Source organism: Hyla sarda, chromosome 6 (genome assembly GCF_029499605.1).
Source record: "Hyla sarda isolate aHylSar1 chromosome 6, aHylSar1.hap1, whole genome shotgun sequence".
In the NCBI taxonomy this organism is placed as follows: Eukaryota; Metazoa; Chordata; class Amphibia; order Anura; family Hylidae; genus Hyla; species Hyla sarda.
The window spans coordinates 181,597,798-181,619,089 of NC_079194.1; the positions used below are offsets into that span (position 1 = coordinate 181,597,798).

Here is a 21,292-nt window from a genome sequence, read left to right on the forward strand (position 1 = left end):
GCTGATCCTCGGTCGCGTTTTTTAGGCACAGATTCAACCGTTTTCATGCATGTGTATTGGTTATCAGTGTTTATTACAAGTGAAGATTGGCATACTACCCGCAGGTAAGTCGTTTTTTCTTTCCTAGATTACAGTACACAGTTAGCCTTGACCACAAATGAAGTTATTAGAAAGTTTAATGTTTTGCCAAGATGTACAACATATAAATGTTTTTGTATCTGACAGTGCCTATTTAATGGTTTAGAACTATTTCATAAATGGAATGATCACTTCTCTGACAACCCTCTATTATCCAAATCACTAGTCAAAATTGGACAAATTATTGTAGACTTTAGTAGTCAGAATCCTCCAGTGCTACCTGAATAAAATAAACGTTTCTGGCTTGCCAATGCTAACCATACCATGAACAATTCCCTCTTAGTCTGTTCGTGTATTGTATATGCTCATGTAAGTTATTTTCATTGCTTTTCCTGTCAATTGAAATGAGTGAACTAGAATAACGGATAAGGCTACCGGTGTTCAGCTCCTAGATTTTTCTACATCGCGTGAATGGGATATTGAAAATATGCATCTATTATGCAATGTGTGAACTGTACCCTAGAATCTATGCAGAGACTATGTGTGCAGCAATGAGACATCACTCTCAGTCCAGGGAAAAGCAGCAATAAACCATGATTTCAAATCACAGGTCCCAAGTGAGGTCATTGTGTCAGAGGGAAGGCAATTCATTGCTGAAACAAACCACATTATACGTTTTCCGTGTGACTAGTCTAATTGTAAAGGCACTGCTAAACCTCACATGAGATTTATCAACAAGCTAAATACTTGAGCTCCCTGCTTCACACTTCATGAGATTTAGAGGACTCTCACATGTTCTCAATGATTGACAGAAAACACATGACTTCTAGAAGAAATAGTATATAGTTTTGTTTTTTACAGGAACTGCTTTGAATCTTGCATGGAATCATCCTATGCAAAATTTGACACCCAGAAATCGGTATTGTGTCCTATGTTTTCTATTTATTGCACTGTACAGTTTGTGTAAAACATTTTAAGAGGGCAGTGGGAATTCAGGGGCTTTGCACCCTGAATCAGTCCCACTCTTCATCTCCTTCCCCATCAGGATTGTCCTCCCGTGGAGGTTCTTGGAACTGGATATTAGCCAGCATGTCTCTCATTGCTGCCATAAGTCTGTTTACACCTCGATTCAACTCCCGGACGGCTCCAGCATCTTCACCCTCAGCAGCAGCCTCTCCCTGCAAAATAATGCTTTTGTAATACAGGACTGCTGATATATTCACAAGAGTAGACATATGAGAAAAGGTATCACCTGCATTCTTTTTTTACTAAAATCACATTGTTTTCTTTTTTTTCTGTTTCTATGTTTTTATTATACTTTTTTTTACTTTTATTTTTAATGTATTACTATAAGGGCAGCCATATTGCCTGAGCTGCTTTTAACAGCATTTAGAGATAGGTTTTCACAACAAGCTCCACTGAGATAGACACAATAGAATGGAGTAAACCGGGCGGGGCTTGGTGCCTCTTAATCCTTCCAGTAGTTATCAGCTGCTGTATGCTCCACAGGACGTTGTATAGTTCTTTTCAGTCTGACCACAGTGCTCTCTGCTGACACCTCTGTCCATATTAAGAACTCTTCAGAGCAGGAGAGGTTTTCTATGGGGATTTGCTTGTACTCTGGACAGTTCCTGACATGGACGGGAGGTGGCAGCAGAGAGCACTGTGTTCAGACAGAAAATAACTATACAACTTCCTCTGTAGCAAACAGCAGCTGATAAGTACTGGAAGATTTTTAAACAAATCTGTTTAACTTTCTGGCACCAGGTGATTAGTTTCCACCAAAGTACCCCTTTAAAGATATTTACAGGAAATTTACTCCCAGAAGTGGTTAATCTGGGAAGTGTGTTTTTTCCTTTACACAAATAATGGTATGTAAAAAGATGTCATAGTTGTTCAGCTTTTTCATAAACAGCCACACCTAGGTAATTCTTTTTGTAGCTGCTCACCACTCTGAAAAATAGAGAGTGTCCTGAATGGAAGATCCCTCCATTAACTCTTCAAGAGGTACTGTACTTAAAAATGGCTTTTCTACACCAGACAATCCCATTCCATTGACAGCAAATTAATGACTTCTGTTTATGAAATGAATGTTTGTAGAGCTTTTTTTTTTTTTTTTTTTAAAAAGGAACCTTTTTTAAAAGCGCGCATCATATCCGGTGGGTCCCGGTTGCTATAAGCAACCAAGACCCCGTGGCTAATGCCGGACATCGCCAATCGGGCTGATGTCCGGCATTAACTCTTTAGACGCGGCGATCAACTTTGATTGCCGCGTCTAAAGTTAAAGTAAAAGCTTTTCGTTAGCTCAGTCAGGCTGATCGTGACCATCGCGGTAAAATCGCGATGTCCCGATCAGTTAGGACGCAGCAGAAGGGTACCTTACCTGCCTCCTGCGTGTCCAAACGGCGATTGATTTCTCCAAGCCTGAAATCCAGGCTTGAGCAATCAACCACCGATAACACTGATCCCTGCCATTGAATGCAATGGCAGTGATCAGTGTATTGAATCAATGTACTGCATGTTATAGTCCCCTATGGAGGCTAAAACACTGCACAAAAAAATGTGAAAAAAAAAGTTAATAAAGATAATTTAACCCCTTCCCTAATAAAAGTTTTAATCACCCCCCTTTTCCCAATAAAAAAAAAAACTAACTAAAAATAAAAATATGTAGTATCGCCGCGTGCGTAAATGTCCGAACTATAAAAATTATTTGTTAATGAAACCGCACATTCAATGGCGTACGCGCAAAAAAATTCTTAAGTCCAAAATTGCGTATTTTTGGTCACTTTTTATACCATAAAAAAAATGAATAAAAAGCGATCCAAAAGTAGGATCAAAACAAAAATGGTACCGATAAAAACTTCAGATTAAGGCGCAAAAAAATGAGCCCTCATAACGCCCAGTACACATTTTATGTGGAAACCTTTAGAGATGAGTGAACTTACAGTAAATTTGATTCGTCACGAACTTTTCCTGCATAAATTAGTTCAGCTTTCAGGTGCTCCGATGGGCTGGAAAAGGTGGATACAGTCCTAGGAGACTCTTTCCTAGGATTGTATCCACCTTTTCCAGCCCACCGGAGCACCTGAAGGCTGAACTAATTTACGCAGGATAAGTCATCAACTGCCGAGCCGAGAAGTTCGTGACGAATCGAATTTACTGTAAGTTCGCTCATCTCTAGAAACCTTAGTAAATATGTTGGGTTTTTTTTGTGTGAAAATGTTGGGAACATGCCCCTTTTCGGAGACCACGCCCCCTTTTCAGTTTTTCTTCGCAAACTAGAGAGTTAGTCAGGGTTTTTTTCAATTCTGATGCAAATTCTGGCACAGAATCTGGCGCAGACAGAATTTCTGGCGCAATGTGTCAGAATCTGGCGCACAACCCAACAAAACATGTCGGGTTTGCAATAGTAAATAAGGGCCAATGTGTCATGTGTACAGAAAAATGTACTGCGTAGAAACAGAAGCCCCCTAAAGTTACAAAACAATGTTTTTTCTTCCATTTTTTCGCACAATGCTTTTTTTTTTCCGTTTTGTCGTAGATTTTGGGGTAAAATGACTGATGTCATTACAAAGTAGAATCATCCTATAGATTTTTAGGTGCAAAATTGAAAGTGTTATTTTTATAAGGTGATGAGGAAAAAACGAAAATGCAAAAACTGAAAAACACTTCGTCCTTAAGGAGTTAAACTGCCCTGCAGAGACTAGAAAAGGCTGTATGCTGACAATCCCTATCCAACCTGATAGGATTTACAAAACAGAATGGCAGAACACCTCCGAATCCAGGTGGCTGTAATCGCTACCAAAGGTGCTTCCACTAAGTCTTGAATAAAAGGTCTAAAAATGTTATTGCAGTTACCAATTAAGTTTTTTTTTTTTTAACCCCTTAAGGACGCAGGGTTTTTCAGTTTTTGCATTTTCATTTTTTCCTCCTTACCTTTTAAAAATCATAACCCTTTCAATTATCCACCTAAAAATCCATATTATGGCTTATTTTTTGCGTCACCAATTCTACTTTGCAGTGACATTAGTCATTTTACCCCAAAATCCACGGCAAAATGGAAAAAAAAATAATTGCGTGGAAAAATCGAAGAAAAAACACCATTTTGTTGGCTTCCGTTTCTACGCAGTGCATATTTTGGTAAAAATGACACCTTAACATTCTTCTGTAGGTCCATACGGTTAAAATGGTACCCACTTATATAGGTTTAATTTTGTCATACTTCTGGAAAAAATCATAACTACATGCAGGAAAATGTATACGTTTAAAAATGTCCTCTTCTGACCCCTATAATTTTTTTATTTTTCCACGTCAGCTTTGAACGCCGCATCTGGAGGGTTAATACAGGGCATCACCGCGATCGGTGATGTCCTGTATTAGCCGCGGGTCCCGGCTGTTGATGGCCGCCGGGACCGACCCGATATGACGTGGGGTCACCGCGTGACCTCGCGGCATATCGCGGGAGCCGGTGGAGGACGTAAATATACGTCCTTCGTCAAGGAGTTAACTAAGGTAAAAATTGGATCTATCACATACTTATATTTTTCTTTACTATGGATCCACTCATGGCTTAGGCTCAAAAAACTAAACTAAAAACTAAAACCTACATGCGGAAACACCTCTTATGTATTTTTTTTCCATTATTTGTTATCTGGAGCTTACTTGGGAAAGGGGGGTAATTATTTGACAATTTTTTTTTATCTATATTTATTTTTTAAACATTTTATTTTTTAAAAATGTTCTGAAGCTGTGATCCCAGCAGTAATTGTAAGTGATTGCCTGCAGCTGTTATGTTAATGATGTATATGACATACATGCTACAGAACTGGTGGTGAAGTGGCATTCTCAGGATCGGTGGGGATCACAGCTGTTGAACCCCCACAAATCTTTTATTATCCCCCATCTTGTGGGTAAGAGATAAATTAGGATTACAAAATTTACAAAAATAGTTCTTATGGTATAAATGTAATCAAATATAAAAAATGGACCATATATACTCGAGTATAAGCCGAGGTTTTCAGCACAATTTTTTTGTGCTGAAAACGCCCCCCATCTGGGCCGGCCATCTTCGCTGCAGGGATTGTCCGCATTCCGGTGGAGAGGGTGAGCCGGTCCGAGCCGTCCATCTTGACCGGGAGGCCCTCTTCTCTGCTCTGGCGCCGGAATAGTGACGCTGCATTGATGACGCCGTGCAGGGATGTCCGTGCGTAGCAGACGTCCATGACATCAGGGGCGTCCCTGCACGCGGACATCCCAGCGCGGTGACGCGGCAATGTAGCATCACTAGTCCTGGGCCGGCCCAGAGAGGAGAAGAGGGCCTCCCGGTGAAGATGGATGGCCCAGACCGGTTCACCTTCCCCACCACAATGTGGATGGTCCCTGCAGCGACTAGGCAACAGGACCGAGAGAACTGGGGAAATGAGTGGACAATGAGGGGGCCTGTAAGATGATGGAAGGGGTGGTCTGGATGATGACAGGGGGGATGATGACAGGGGGGGGTTGACGGTGGGGATGATGACAGGGGTGATGACAGGGGGGGGTCTGGATGATGACAGGAGTGGATGATGTGTTTCCCACCCTAGGCTTATACTCAAGTCAATAAGTTTTCCCAGGTTTTTGGGGTGAAATTAGAGGAATCGGCTTATATTCAGGTTGGCTTATACTCTAGTATATATGGTATTTAAATTTTGTATCGCCATAATCATACCCAACTGCAGAATAAAGTTAACATGTCATTTATACCGCATGACTAACGACCTAAAAATAATTCATAAAAAACAACCGCAGAATAGATTTTTATTTTTTTATTTATACCACCTCATAAAAAAATGTATTAAAAAACGACCAGTGTGTTACATGTACCCCAGAATGGTACCAATGAAAGCGTCAACTTGTCTCCCAAAAATATTTTTGCACCCCCAAGGCCTCCACACAGCACGCCTTCATGTCTGAGGGCCTGTGTGTGTCAGTCACGTAATGCACAAATGCCATATATGGGATATTTCTAAATACGTTAGAGTTTTGGGAATAAATCGCAAGTTGCATTTCTCTGTCAACACCTACTGTGCTACAGAAAATAAATTAATATGGAGAATCTGAAAAAGAATTATGAAATTTTAAAAATCTGCCTGAAGATAAATGGGGGTAACATCCAGGCCCCTCAAGTCCACTTCAGAAATGAACTGGTCCCTAAAAAAAAAAATCTGATTTTGACATTTTCTTGAAAATCTGGAAAATTGCTGCTAAACTTATAAACCTTCTAACATTCTAAAAATGTAAAAGAATGTTTATCAAATGATGGGAACACAAAGTAGACATATTGAAGATGTGAATTAATTATTAATTTGGTGCAGCATGACTTTGTCATACAAGCAGAAAATTTAAAATCTAGTTTTAAATTTTTCACGAAAAATGCTGAATATATCGAAATATACCACTAATGTAAAGTACAATATGTCATGAAAAAACAATCTCAGAATTGCTTTCATAAGTAAAAGTGTTCCAAAGTTATTACCAAATAAGTGGGCACATGTCAGATTTTGAAAATTTGCCTTGGTCATTAAAGGGTACCTCTCATCAAATAAACTTTTGATATATTTTAGATTAATGAATGTTTAATAACTTTCCAATAGCATGTTAATGAAAAATATGCTTCTTTCTATTGTATTTTTCCCCGATCAGTCCTGTGAGCAAGCATTTTTGACTCATGCTGGAGTCCTAAACACTCAGAGCTGCCAGCCTGCTTTGTTCATAGCCAAACAGGCTGTGAACAAAGCAGGCTGGCAGCTCTGAGTGTTCTCCTTTGTGAACAAAGCAGACTGGCAGCTCGTAATGTTTAGGACTCCAGCATGAGTCTGAAATGCTTGCTGCCAGGACTGGTAGGGAGACCCCTAGTGGTCATTTCTTCAAAGTGGAAAATTAAATAGAAATAAGCATATTTTTTAATAACATGCAATTGTAAAGTTATTCTGCATACATTAATCTATAATATATCAAAAAAAAATTTGATGAGAGGTACCCTTTAAGGTCAAAACAGGTAAAGGAGTAAAGGGGTTAATATAATGGGTTAATATAAAAAGGAAACATGTTGAGTATTGCCCACAAATTTAAATACAAGTTTACTGAGTTGCCATTGTCTCACACTATGGCCACAGCATTTAAACAATAGCCAGCTAAGAAGCTTTTTGCAGCAAATATGATCTGGACAACTTTCTGTTCTCCTCATAGGAATTAAATATTAGCATCTGACATATCTGGATAAATGTTACCATTGAATTATTGTAACCTACTAAGTATCTGGGCCACATCTGTCCAGTGTAAATAAGCATAAAAAGAGTTATAAGGATTGGACAACCCCCTCTTTACACTGTATGTAGCTGGGCCACAAGCGGATTGTGGAAAGTCTTTTTACATGTCAGAGCAACGTGGCAAAAGTTGTTTTTATTGATGGTAACGCTTTAAAAAAGTTTTCCAACAAATTTTAAGCTTCCACTTTATGTGAATGTCCTCCTTGTCTATGCGGCATGGAGGCACCATATTAGCTGATTTGTTTCAGAAAGAGCATCTCCTAGATGTTCTCTCTTAAAGGGGTCTGTTTTGAAACGTTGTCTAACACAGGAAGCCACAACTAAATGGCAACCAAAAAAATAAGGAGCAGCATAAATCGAACATTTAGTGCCAAGTTTTACAATATAACCCACCTGCAAATTAAAATTTGGCAAAAGTGATCTAAAGAACAGAGATAAGGTCCCTTCATTCGATGGCTGGTGCGTCCTGGGAAGGCAGAAGAAAAGCATAAAGAGAAACCATGAATCATTCTACAAAAACTAAACACCAACAACCAAACCAGCAGTATGGGGAATTCATAATGGGTTGTGGCACTAAGCACCAGACTTACCTCTCCGGCCTTGTGTAAGACACGACAGAGTCCAGAGGAGGTAATGGATCAAAGCTTAGCACAGGCTGCGATGTCACATCCTGAAGACAGTACAATAAATCAAAAGTTATTAATAAAAATAGAATTTCTGCACACCTAAACAATAATTTTAAGGTTTTAAAGTGGGGCTTGCATAAGAGGTTACATAGGATGGCGCTTGATGAGACATGCTGTATATTAAACATACAGGCTCCATACCGGGCACAGTAAACACCCTATACTGTAACACCAAGCACAGTCAAATTGGCAATTTCACAGTATCACCCATTACCAATCAATGCTAGACAGTGTATAAGCATGGTCTGTAAATGACTTCAATGTGACCGTGTCCAGCTATTGCCATGTAAAACGGAATTATAGCCAATGAAAAGTTACAAAGTGTTTCTATTATACATTTAATAAGCTTTATGTACATAAAATCAGAAGATCACTTTAAAGCATTTTGAAGTAATGCTTGTAACGGACATTTTTATGAACAGAGGCTAGTTGTGTCCATTACAGAAATCTAATGATTATGTTATCCTAGTGTAAAGGGTGTGGATTTTGTGTAGGTCTTAACTAAACCAGACAAAATTACAAAGTGGAGTTACCTTTCAACCACACTAAGAAGAAAATGTAGTGGTGTCTCAATTGGGTATGAGAAAAACAGCCCAAGGATGAGTCAATTGCTGATTTTCAGTATTGCCCTAGCTCCCAGCACAAGAAAAACAGGCAGCCATTTGTTTGCGATGACATCTCACCGTTCCAAGATTATGAAATACTTGACATCTTGTGATATTAGGAACATTGAGGCTCCTATTTCCAGCCTCTAGTGACATACATAGCATAAAAACTGAAAAAGGAGGGGGCACAGAAAATCACAAATTCCCTCCCTTCCCCTTTAGATCACACAGAACAAGCTGGATACTTACCAGAGGCAATGCAGAGTTCACTCCCTTGATCTCAGACAAGATAACATGACGATGTATGTTCCTGGGGGCACTCTGATACCGAGTGTTTCTCCTGGCAGTGGAAAAAAAGTTAAATTTACATCAGTGCAAGAATCACAAGTCTTTTTAAGTCCCTGTAGCAAAGTGCAATCCAGCTATTTTCATCCATGGGTAACACTTATGTTATCAATGGGTCCTTGTTCCTAGATGTTTACACTTCTCACGGGTGGACTCCTTGGCAAGCGGCTCCTTATTCAACAGTGTAAATTGGATGTTTTCAGGCCATAACTTCCTAAATAAATTAAATGGCTGATAGGAGTCATACTAAGCATTCGGTAATCTATAATATCTAGATTTATGCAGTTTGGTGGCCTGAAGCAATGGTGGTTCTAAGCAATAAACTATGCTGATGTCACCCTTTCTTGACCTTTCCTGGAGCTGATAATCTGTTTTGTAGGCATTTTCTATTTAAAAGTTTTTAAAAATTCCTGTCTCATCAATAAATAATCATATTATTGCTGGTGATATTTTTTCAAATTTCCTATTCTAATATCTATGCTATAAATAATAAATAAATAAATACAGTAAAAGGTGACTTCAGTCTATAGATAACAGAGGATCACACCATTCACAATACGTTATGGTCCGAGGCCAGCCTTATCCTTCCTCCCTACTCAATGTTCTCAGATCAAGTCATAGAGTGCGCCATTCTCCCATATAAGTGGAACTGGGTCAACTCAAGTCTGTGTTGCCTATGTCCATGGGTCATGCAGTAAAGCAGATCACTAAATTTTGTTAAAAAGCAGCTCAGGAAAGATGACCTCCCCATAATAACTAAACTAAAAATGAAATAAAGAAAATAATCATAAAGGAACAGGTTTCAGTATCTGATCATAAAAAAAAAAAAAAAAAAAAAAGATCTGGGTGATGAATTCATTTTAAATGTATTACTCTACCTCTGTCCATGGGTAATAATCATCCAAGTGCAGAATTAATATTTTTAGTAAAAGAGCAAAAACGGATAGGGATGAACAAACAAGAATTAGTAGCTGGGTGTGCTTAGTTTACATCTTTGGTGAAATGTACATTCTAAGAGGCAAGAATGTGTTAATGCCATTGGATCTTACGCCCATGTAAAAAATATTCATGACATGCAGGATGCCCGAAATTGATGCTCCGCCCCTCAATGCAAGCCTATGGGAGGGGGTGTGGCAGCTGTCATGCCCCCTCCCATAGGCTTGCATTGAGGGGCGGAGCGTGACATCACACGGGGGCGGAGGCGTGCCGTCACACGCCGCCGGCCCCGTGGTCGCCGGTAATCAGACTAGGATGGGTCTGATTTTAACTGGGGTGCTGCGTGCAAGATCACCGGGGTCCCCAGCGGCGGGACCCCTGCGATCAAGCATCTTATCGTACTTACCGTAAAATCTCTTTCTCGGAGGATCCATTGGGGGACACAGACCGTGGGTGTACGCTGCTGTCTCTAGGAGGTGTGACACCATGGTAATAAAAAAAGTCGGCTCCTCCCAGCAGGATATGTCTGCCTTCAGGCCCTGAGGTAAATCAGTTTAAGTTCCAGAGCAATAGGAGAGGACCAACAGGTCAAAGGAAACGCAAAACTGTCCGAGAACCAGAAGAAAAAACATAACTGAAAAAACATAACTGAAAACACCCTCGGACAGAGAAACAAAGGAAACCCCAAAAAGGGCGGGAGCTGTGTCCCCCAATGGATCCTCCGAGAAAGAGATTTTACGGTAAGTAAACAAAAATCTCCTTTTCTCTATCGGCTCCATTGGGGGACACAGACAGTGGGACGTACCAAAGCCGTCCCTTGGGTGGGCAGATAAGCAATCAGGCAGACGGCCGTTCCACTGCCATCTGCAACACTCTACGGCCCAGACTAGCATAAGCCAATGCGAAGGTATGAACTCGGTAGAACCTCGAGAAAATGTGCAAAGACGACCAGGTAGCCGCCTTGCAAATCTGCGAGGCCGAGGCTCGGTTCTGGAGAGCCCAGGATGCCCCAACAGAACGGGTAGAATGAGCCACAACCCTGAAAGGTGGAATCTTCTCCTTACAGCGAAGGCTTCCGAAATGGCGTATCGAATCCACCGAGAAATGGTGGCCTTCGAAGCAGATTGTCCCTTACGACGACCTACTGTAAGGACGAAAAAGGAATCACACTGACGAAACGAAGAAGTGATGGAGAGATAAGACCGAACAGCCCGAACTACATCCAGCTTGTGTAGTAAGCGCTCCTTAGGATGAGAAGGAGCAGGACAAAAAAGACGGGAGGACAATGTCCTCATTGAGAGGACAGGCCGAAACCACCTTAGGCAAAAAGGAAGGATCTGGCCTGAAAAAACAACCTTGTCCTGGTGGATCACCAGAAACGGAGAACGGCAGAAGAGAACTGCCAATTCAGACACCCTCCGGATGGAGTTGATAGCAACAAGAAACGCCACTTTCCAAGAAAGGAGGCGGAGAGACACCTCTCTAAGGGGCTCAAAGGGTTCACCCTTGAGGGCACTCAGAACCAGATTCAAGTCACAAGGGGGAGAGGGTGACCGATAAGGAGGAACAGCATGCGCCACTCCTTGAACGAAGGTCCGGACATGAGAATTAGAAGCCAGAGGCCGCTGGAAAAGAATAGCAAGGGCCGAAACCTGACCTTTAAGGAACTGAGAGACAACCCCAGTTCCAAACCAGACTGCAAAAAGGAAAGACGGGGAACCGAGAAGGTCACAGGGGATAAGTCCTGAACTTCACACCAACGAAAATAAGACCGCCAAGTACGGTGGTAAAGTTTTGCTGAGGAGGGCTTACGAGCCCTGAGCATGGTGTGAATGACTTGGGAAGAGAACCCCCGTGCCCTCAAAACCGCGGTCTCAACCGCCACGCCGTCAAATGCAGCGACTGAAATTGGGGTGGCAAAGAGGACCCTGAGAGAGCAGGTACGGACGGAGCAGAAGGCGCAGTGGAGCGTCGTCCAGGAGCCTGACTACGTCGGCGTACCACAACCTTCGGGGCCAATCTGGAGCTACCAGAATGGCGGGGACATCCTCTGTTTTGAGCTTCCTCAGCTTTGAGCTCAACCCTGGGAAGGAGAGCAGGGAGAAAAAACAGAGAGGGCAGGGGAAACCCTGCCCAAGGAATCCCAATGGCAGCCATGGCTAGAGCCATGGGGGTCCCGGGACTTGACACAAATGAAAGAATCTGGCCAGAGACCGTGGAGTGAAGTCCCAGAGGATCAGAGACTGGGTGGGAGAGAGAACCGACTCGTCTCGGCTGAACGTCCACCCGAAGCGATTCCGGGTCTGGGGAGTAAGATCCACAGTCTCTAGAGTCTGGACTCTGATGAGAACCTTGATGAAAAGGTCGTCCATGTAAGGAATCACTGAGACTCCGCACGACCGCAACAGGACTATAACTGGTGCAAGGATCATGGTAAAGACCCGATGAGCAATGGTCAGACCAAAGGGTAGGGCTACGAATTGAAAAAGCCCCTCCGGAACCGGAAGGCGGAGGTACAGCAGATGGCCGGTAAATATAGGAATATGAAGGTAGGCATCCTTGATGTCCACCGAGGAAAGAAACTCCTCTTGTGCCCTGGATGCCACGGATATCCCCCCCCCCCCGGCAGCCGTCTGCTGCCGAAGTGAAAGTAAGACGGCGCTTCATGTGCCCGACAGTATCCCATTATCCACACATACCACTGCATAATAAGCGCCTCCAGAGAGTCTGGGAAGAAGCAGTAATGGTGCCTGCTCCCTGTCCCGAGCGCACGTCAGCAGCATATGCGCTCGGGGGAAATGAGCGGGCGGCATACACACCGGCAGCAGCTGCCGGAGAAAATATAAGTAAGCCAGTGCTCCGTGCGCTCGGCCAGTAAAAGTGCCGCGGCTGTCAGCCGCATATAAGGCGCTGTGGCTACAGCCGCATAGTAAAACACACAGTGTAAGAAGAAACAAAAACACGTACACACAGTGTAATAAAAGAAATCATGCCCCCAAAGATGCCACCGCTCGCCCCAGTACCAGCCAGCCCCATAAACCTGAAAGGTGGGCCAAAAAACTGAGGGTCTCCAGAGGTTGCAAGTCCTTGCACCTAAGGGAGAAAGGGAAATGTACTCACCTCAGTCAGAAGAACTTACCTAATGGAGTCTTCTGAGAAGTCTTCAGTCAGCTTTTTGTCCCTGCATCACGCCTAGCTGCTATGCGCGAGCGAGGCGAGCAGAGAAATAGGGGGACCCGGACCCATGAGGTACCAACCCAGGCGCTGACTGTTGGCGAGGGGGGTGAACAGCGCATATACTCAATGTCTGTGCCCCCTTACTCGCAATGGGGAAACAGGGAACCAGAGTCCCTGAGTCCCCACCTGAAAACATGAAAGAAAAAGGAATGAAAAAACTAACACGTCCCTATACTAGGAAAACAACAAATCAGAAGACCTGGTCTGGAGAATTCCAGACCATGTCCACCTCCTTCAGACACTAAGCTTAAACTGATTACCTCAGGGTCTGAAGGCGGGTATATCCTGCTGGGAGGAGCTGACTTTTTTTTTTTTTTTTAATACCATAGTGTCACACCTCCTAGAGACAGCAGCATACACCCACGGTCTGTGTCCCCCAATGGAGCCGATAGAGAAATATAATTTAATTTCATAGACCACACTTACTGCCAAAAGATAATGCACAATCCCACAATGCATGTTTCAGGGCCTCAGCTCTGCAGTTTCATCAATATGCTCAAAATACCAGCAGTGCGGCTACAAAATGGACGGACTTGCATCTTACATATTGTTTCATATAGGGTTGTCGCTAGCACCCATTACCTTCTTATCCTATGACAACTAATTTATTTACATTCAGTAGCTTCATCTTATTCTGCATTAGGATGTATACATTCCTATTAACATCTCCTTGGACACTGAACTATGAACCTTTCCTCTCCCATTAGTTTTTGTTTCAAGGGAAGCTTCATTTTTGAGTCTTCAGGGATATTCTGTGTTATCAATGACAGGGCTGTGGTTACAGCAACTCTCACATGCAGTTCTGCTCAGTTGTATTGGGTATGACACACCTTCAAGCAAAAAAACAAACAAACACATTTCACATGCAGATGTGTTCTCACCTGAGCTCGCACTCTTTCACAACAGGGTCATTACTGTCAACCATGCGCAAAACTTCTCGAACGTTCTGCTCCAACCAGGACATGACTGAAGGCTCCTTCCATAGGCTATGACATCTTCCAACATACAGAGTTGTCAACTGGGAGAGGGCAGTGGGTTGGCTGTGAGTAATACAGTAAACAAGTAAAATAAATTTAACTTTATTGCAAAGTAGTCTACTCTACAGAACTCACTTAGGTCAGAGCATTCTATTCATAAGTCCATACCCATGTGTCAATCATTTTAACAACAGTCCTACCTAAAATGAATCGCCCAAGTTTGGAAAATAAAAGGGCTGTGCTGATTTAGGAGGGGTTAGACTTTTGGCAGCTAGCAAAAACATAATATTACATGGCGACAATTCAAATCAACTGGCCACACTAACACCTGAAGCAGAGACCTGGTTCGAATTGAAGCAGTGTTTGCATATGTGTGAACATTGATATAGATGGTCATATAAATCAACTTGAGATCAAAACCTGTGTAGAGGAAAAGTGGAACAGTTCCCTAAAGCAAACAATAAGATTTCTTCTTTCCTTTTTAAAAAGACCTCTAAAACCAAAGAATCGATTTGATTGGTTGTTTGGGTAACTGGTCAACTTTTCCTCTGCACAGGTTTGATAAATCTCCCCATAGGTCTCTATAACAGCCCTGCACCTGACTAGAACACTGTTTAAATTAATAGTAAAAGTAACCTTATCTTACCTTATTTGAGCCACTGCTCCAAAAAAAGAATGTGAAGCCACAGCAGAGTCGGGCTGAACCCCACAGGCATCAAGAAGGGGAATCAGAACTACAGCAAGGAGGTAAAATAAATCATAGTGATCATAAATTAGTAGTAAATATATCAGCATAAAAGAAATTTAAAAGCGGTAGTCTGACATCCCGTAATAAAAAAGAAAAAAAAAAAGAAAAACATAAAAATAGCGTACAAGCATTGCTTGCTCGTCTGCCCCAGTTCTAAAACCAACAACATCCTCCATTTGGGGGTCTTAGTCCTGTACTCCCTGTTTAAGTAGTTGCTCAGCACTACAATTCCCAGATTCCCAGAATGTATTGCTTTCCCTCAGCTCTTCATCACAGTCCCCCCTCCCTGCCTACACCCACAGCAATATTGCCAGTTCCTTACCTAGAGCTGTTGCAGAACATCTCATTTCACAGAAGACTATCACAGTCAGTGAGGTTTCATCTGCTATTAATTCCCTGTCTACTCCTCTGCCTATGGAATTGTTCAGCACAATACAGCATGCGCCAAACATACATAATTGTTCTCTAAGTGTGTGTGTGTGTATAATATATATATATATAACTATATGAAAGTGATGTAAGCTGTAAGGGCTGGTCAGAAGTTAAGACATTACTGAAGAGGTGGAGCTAGAGCTCAGAGACAAGATCCAGCCAAGCCTTCTGAGGATGATTTGTTGTCTCAGGAGAGAAAGAGAAGCTAGGGGGCTGGAGACAACACCGCACTCAAAATAGAAGAACTACGCAACTGTCAGGGGTAAATCGTGCAAAAGCTAAAGCCAGTACAATATGTGATATTATTTTTGTAAGTGGTATATCTTAGACTGATATCATTAAGGAAACAAGGATGTCCAGCGCCAGACTCTGGAATTATTCTTTATTATTTAGCCATAGGAGACATAACAGGAACTCGGAAACGTGACACATTCCGGCTTTACTTAAAAGCCTTAGTCATACTTAGATGGTATGACTAAGGCTTTCAAGTAAAGTCGAAACGAGTCACATTTCCGAATTCTTATGACGTCTCCTATGGCTAAATAATAAAGAATAATTCCTAAATCTGGCGCTGGACATCCTTGTTTCCTTTACGATTTCCTGGGACGAAGTCCACGTCAGGTCCGTGCGCCTGTTGTGGGGTGAGCTGAAACACACTTTGCTCTCTATCTTAGAGTGATAGGCTTATTTAAAGAGAAAGTGTCATCAGTGTCACCCACACTAACCTGTTGTTACAGGAGTGTAGTGCAGGTGACAATGATAACTATACTGACCTACCCCCGTTCCGTGGTCCTGGTTATCTTTAATCCAGCAGCAGGCTTGGTGCATGGCCAGAGCTCCAGGATCACATTGACGTCACCGCTACTGCTTCCCCAAGACTGCTCACAGCCAGGCCCAGCGGAGAAGCAGCAGCATTGACATCAACATGCTCCTGCTGTGTACCAAGCTGCAGGATTAAAGAAGGTAAACGACGAATGGCACCACAGATCTGGGGTAGGTAAAAATAGTCATCAGTGTCACCTGTACCAACCGATTAGTGCGGGTGACACTGAAGACAATTTCCCTTTAAATACAATTTTCTGTTACCGGAAAACCCTGTTGAGACCATGGACAGCAGAGAGCAGGTGGAAGCCGTTTATTCCTGGCATAATGTCAGAAGATGAAAGCCAATATATTCTAGAGTACAGGTGGGAACACACGGAAGATACAAGCATTTGCCACTATAACACTCCTACATACCGATAACCTTCACCAAAATTACGTATGTTCTGTTTCCTGCACAGTGGCACTTTTAATCCAGAATTCTCCAACTGTAATAAACACTAAACTCAAAGAGGCCACTAACACCCTACAAAGAGACCCTAACTGTGTTGCAGTTAAAGCACAATACCAAAAACAGAACATTTAAGTGTAAAGAAAGTGCTCAAGGGCTTGAAGTCCCTTTTTGTTCTATGAATTTGGTTGTAAATATAACTGTAGATCCAGCACCAATCCCTAGGCCAAGATGCCTAGTAATAGGAGACAGAGTAAGCCATCAATAACAGCATGCTGATGGTTTCCAGACTGCAGCAGGTTTTGTTTGCACTGCAGAGTAAATTGATTGAAAAGAAGAAACATAGTACAAGAAACATAGTGGAATATTACAAGGATACTGAGTGTCAAGCACAAATTGGGAAAAACATAAGAAACAAACTGTAGGGAAGTAATTTCTGCAGGATGGGACACTTGCCTCCTGGGAACATTAAAAGAGCCTGCTGAACAAGGTGTGAAGCTCTGTCATAGGTTGTCACCTGCTCCTGCTCGACCACCTCCTCCTGCTGACTGTACTGTAATAGCGCCAATGGTACAGAAAATGCAAAGTTGGGCAGTTGTGATAAATTCCGATGAGCCTGAATATGACATAGAAAATAAAAAACAAAAAGTGGTAAAAAACAATTGCATAAAAAAGGTGGTAAAAGCATTCTCTGATCCTCACATCCTTATACATCTGAGTAAACATCACCAATATTTTTAGAAGATATATTCAATACAAGAGAACTTGATTTAACCTACTTACCTCCCACTCCTCAAACATCCGGATAAGTAGTAAGTACTCCCGTGCACGCAAAGCCAAGTAATCTACGAGTAGCAGCATACAGAGGGGGTCATTCTCGGGATCAAGACTGAAAAATACAATGACCGCCAATATGTCAGACTGATCAGTGAACTTATCAAAGTTACTTTATTTGTATTATGATTAAAGAATAATTTCACTGAAAACCTGAAAATTCAAACATCAATGCTATGAACCAACAATATCATGTACATACCATGTAAATATTGACAATCGTTACCAGATCATGAACTACCACTCACCATGGATGCACCGAATAGAAACTTTTGGGCCCAAACCTACAACTCTCAGCATGCTGAACTATAAGTTAAAGGGGCACTCCCCTGGAAAACATATTTTATAAAATCAGCTGGTGCCAGAAATTTAAACAGATTTGTAAATTACTTATAATTTTAAAGTCTTAATCCTTCCAGTACTTATCAGCTGCTGTATGTTCCAGAGGAAGTTATTTTCTTTTTTAATGTCCTTTCTTGTCTGACCACAGTGCTCTCTGCTGACACCTCTGTCCATGTCAGAAACTGTCTGGAGCAGGAAAGGTTTGCTATGGGGATTTGCTTGTACTCTGGACAGTTCCTAAAATGGACAGATGGGTCAGCAGAGAACACTGTCTCATAAAGAAAGGAAATTCAAAAAGTAAAGAACTTCAACTGGAACACACAGCAGCTGATAAGTACTGGAAGGGTTAAGATTTTAAAATAAAAGTAATTTACAAATCTGTTTAACTTTCTGGCACCAGTTGATTTAAAAAAAAAAAAAAAATGTTTTCCACCGGATTACCCCTTTAAAGTGTAAGATGCTGGAAGTCGTAGTTTTGGTTTGGGTCAGCTGCAGAGCCATAGGCTGTCCAGGCAAAGAATTGTGCTGTAGAAGGTAGAAGCTGAAAGTGTTAAATCTGTCTGAAAAACCTTCTTTCCAACCCTCCCCCACCTATCCATGTGGCGTAGCCTTTGGCAGGAAAAGGTTAAATGGGAACTGTCAGATACTAAAACTTTTGATATGTTGTACATCCTGGCAAAACATTAACCTTTCTAATATACTTTATAAGAAAATGTTATTTCTTTTTTTCTCATTTAAAGTTTTATTAAATGGGCACTGTCACCAACATTTTTATTTGATATGTTGTAGTACTTATGTACTACAACATATCTCTAATATAGTTTAAAAAAAAATTATTTATTAAAATACCTTAATTTACATTTGAAAACCGGCAACTAGGGGTCTCCCTCCTAGTGGCCGACTGCAGGCTGGCGTGACGTCACTCAGCCTGCGCTCGCTCCCTACCTGTCAATCAGACAGGCGGGAAGGAGCGCTGTGAAAGCCGGGCCTCCAGACATATACGCGCGATAGGGGGATTGGGCGCTGCTGCTGCTTTGTAAATGTTTTATAGGGAGTTGTATGGGATAGGGGGGCGAGCGGGTGCTGCTGTCTTGTACATTGTGCATGGGGGGGCCCTGCTGCTGTCTTGTACATTGTGCATGGGGGGGGGGGGGGCGGGCCCTGCTGCTGTCTTGTACATTGTGCTTGGGGGAGGGGGGGGCGCCGTGACCGTTGCAAAGATTGTTTTCAACACAGGCTTCCTCTAGTTGTTTCACCACTACAACTCCCAGCATGCCCTGACAGCAAATAGATGTCAGGGCATGCTGGTAGTTGTAGTGGTGAAACAGCTGGAGGCACCCTGTATAGGTGAACTAAGGGGGCGGAAGTCAGCCCCAGCAGGCATCAGTGATGTCACACCTGTTGGGGAAGTCTGCCTGGTAAGTGAGCACACTACGAGGCAGACAAAAAGTTATTTCTAAGAGAGTAAAAAAAAATTTTAAGGCAGGATGGTGGTTAGGGATAGATGGGCAATAGGCAGGGACAGAAAAAAAAATATATGATGGTGGGAGCTACTCTTTAAAGTTTTTTGCAAGAAAAATAAGGGAAGGGGATACAGAAATAAACAGGGGAATAGGTATACAAAAACCGGAACAACAATGGTTCCAAAATGATAACACATGAATGCATATCACTCGGTGTTAATACCAAAACACAGTTAAAGACCTGCGAGATAAGTCTAATTAGATTTCCTATACAGGAATATGGGTGCACTACTGTGTTAGATGTATACAATGACATTGGTCATCCCTCAACACTGATGTTAAAATTGAGACATTCGCCAGAATATCCTCATATGAAGGACATACCAGAGCCCGCACACCAACGCCAAGGTTTCTCAAAATGGCGCGGGACCTAACGCTAATCCTACCTGTGCGTGATAAGCAAAACAGGGGCCAGTGGGCACTTACGGCAGCATTCGGTCGACTCCAGCGTGACTGAGCACACATACAGGTGGGGCTTGCAGCTTGCCTCCCCCTTCCCAATGTATGTGTGCTCAGTCACACTGGAGGGTTCCTGGGAGCAGGCTGTGAGTCGACCGAATGCTGCCATAATTGCCCACTGGCCCCTGTTTTGCTTATCACGCACAGGTAGGATTAGCGTTAGGTCCCGCGCCATTTTGAGAAACCTTGGCGTTGGTGTGCGGGCTCTGGTATGTCCTTCATATGAGGATATACTGGCGAATGTCTCAATTTTAACATCAGTGTTGAGGGATAACCAATGTCATTGTATACATCTACCAAAGTAGTTCACCCATATTCCTGTATTGTATTATTCTAATTGTTACACATCCACACCGTCTATCTGGTGTAGGATTCTATTGTGGCACTTGTAGTCCGCTGCAGGCATCCTCCATTGTATGCATTTTTATGCTGGGGATCGCCCCTAGCAACGGAATACAAGGGCAGGATCTGCTCCCCCAGTATAAATGCACAACCGCATTTGGGGTTGAGCATCTCCAGCCATTTGAGACCACGTTTGTGTTGTTTGCTTAATTTCCTGCATCAAAACTAAGAATAAGAGAATGACCCAAACTTAAAAGATGAAAAAATAATAATAAAGGGGCCGACCACTCCAAGCTAAAAGAAAATAAGAAAAGAGAAATAAGAATCTGGTGTCAGATGATAGCTAGGCATGTTCTAACAGAGAAATACAAGGAGAAAAATGAAGAAGTAGGAGGAAAAAAAAAAAAAAAGAAATCTGGAAAGAGGAGAAAAAAAAAAAGAAAAGAAAAAAAAGAGGGGGCAGGGGCGGGCGGAGCAGAGAATATCCATATCTCCGGAGGCATAAAGTGTTCTGTATTCATCAATGTGAGTAAACTCCATACATGGGCACCACCAAAGCTCATTTTGAATTGAGCCCTTATGTGAGTCCACTAGGGGTTCCGCCACATGATGAATATGAGCATTTTCGGAAAAACAGTCTGTGATTGAAGGAGAAGTAGTGTTGCCTTGCTGCCAGAAGGAAAAACGGTACAGACATGTAAGTATGGTATGCATTGAACTTGGAAGAATTGATAACAAAATCATGGTAGGTGCATTATCACTATGAGTGCCAGAGACCCTAAAAAGAACATCAACCACCTTGGACCATAACAGGTTAAATTAAGGAGAAACTGCACCAAATATATAGCATGGAGCCAGGTTTCTTGCCACATTGCCAGCAGGTATCGGGAACTGTGGGGTATATTCTATGAAGGAGTGTAGGTACACAACAGCACCTAGATAAGATTTTGTAATTAGTCACCTGAATTTTACCAGCAAGTGAGAATTGATGACGAAAAGTCATAGATTTTGTCCATTCACCAGTAGTGAAAGTTGGCCCCTGTGCCCTTTCCCAATTCGTTATAATAAGTGGAGGGTTCTTGGATTGCTCCATTAACAAGAGAACATATATCTAAGAGACTGTTTTAACAGGAGGTTGCATGTCTGAGCACAATGTTTCGAATGTTGT

General features: G+C 42.2%; 1 protein-coding gene across 2 annotated transcripts in view; it reads right to left on the bottom strand.

Annotated features, from left to right (window-relative positions):
* Positions 1 to 1,000: 1,000 nt before the first annotated feature.
* TCF25 (transcription factor 25) overlaps positions 1,001 to 21,292 on the bottom strand; it is a 41,615-nt gene continuing 21,323 nt past the window's right edge. For both annotated transcript variants that reach the window (XM_056525980.1, XM_056525979.1), the window contains exons 11-18: positions 17,408 to 17,513; positions 17,081 to 17,240; positions 14,818 to 14,905; positions 14,076 to 14,234; positions 8,926 to 9,016; positions 7,976 to 8,055; positions 7,779 to 7,851; positions 1,001 to 1,256 (exon numbers count right to left, since the gene is read on the bottom strand). In XM_056525980.1, coding sequence (XP_056381955.1) covers positions 1,092 to 1,256; positions 7,779 to 7,851; positions 7,976 to 8,055; positions 8,926 to 9,016; positions 14,076 to 14,234; positions 14,818 to 14,905; positions 17,081 to 17,240; positions 17,408 to 17,513 — 922 coding nt within the window. In that variant the 3' untranslated portion in view covers positions 1,001 to 1,091. The remainder of the gene's footprint in view (positions 1,257 to 7,778; positions 7,852 to 7,975; positions 8,056 to 8,925; positions 9,017 to 14,075; positions 14,235 to 14,817; positions 14,906 to 17,080; positions 17,241 to 17,407; positions 17,514 to 21,292) is intronic.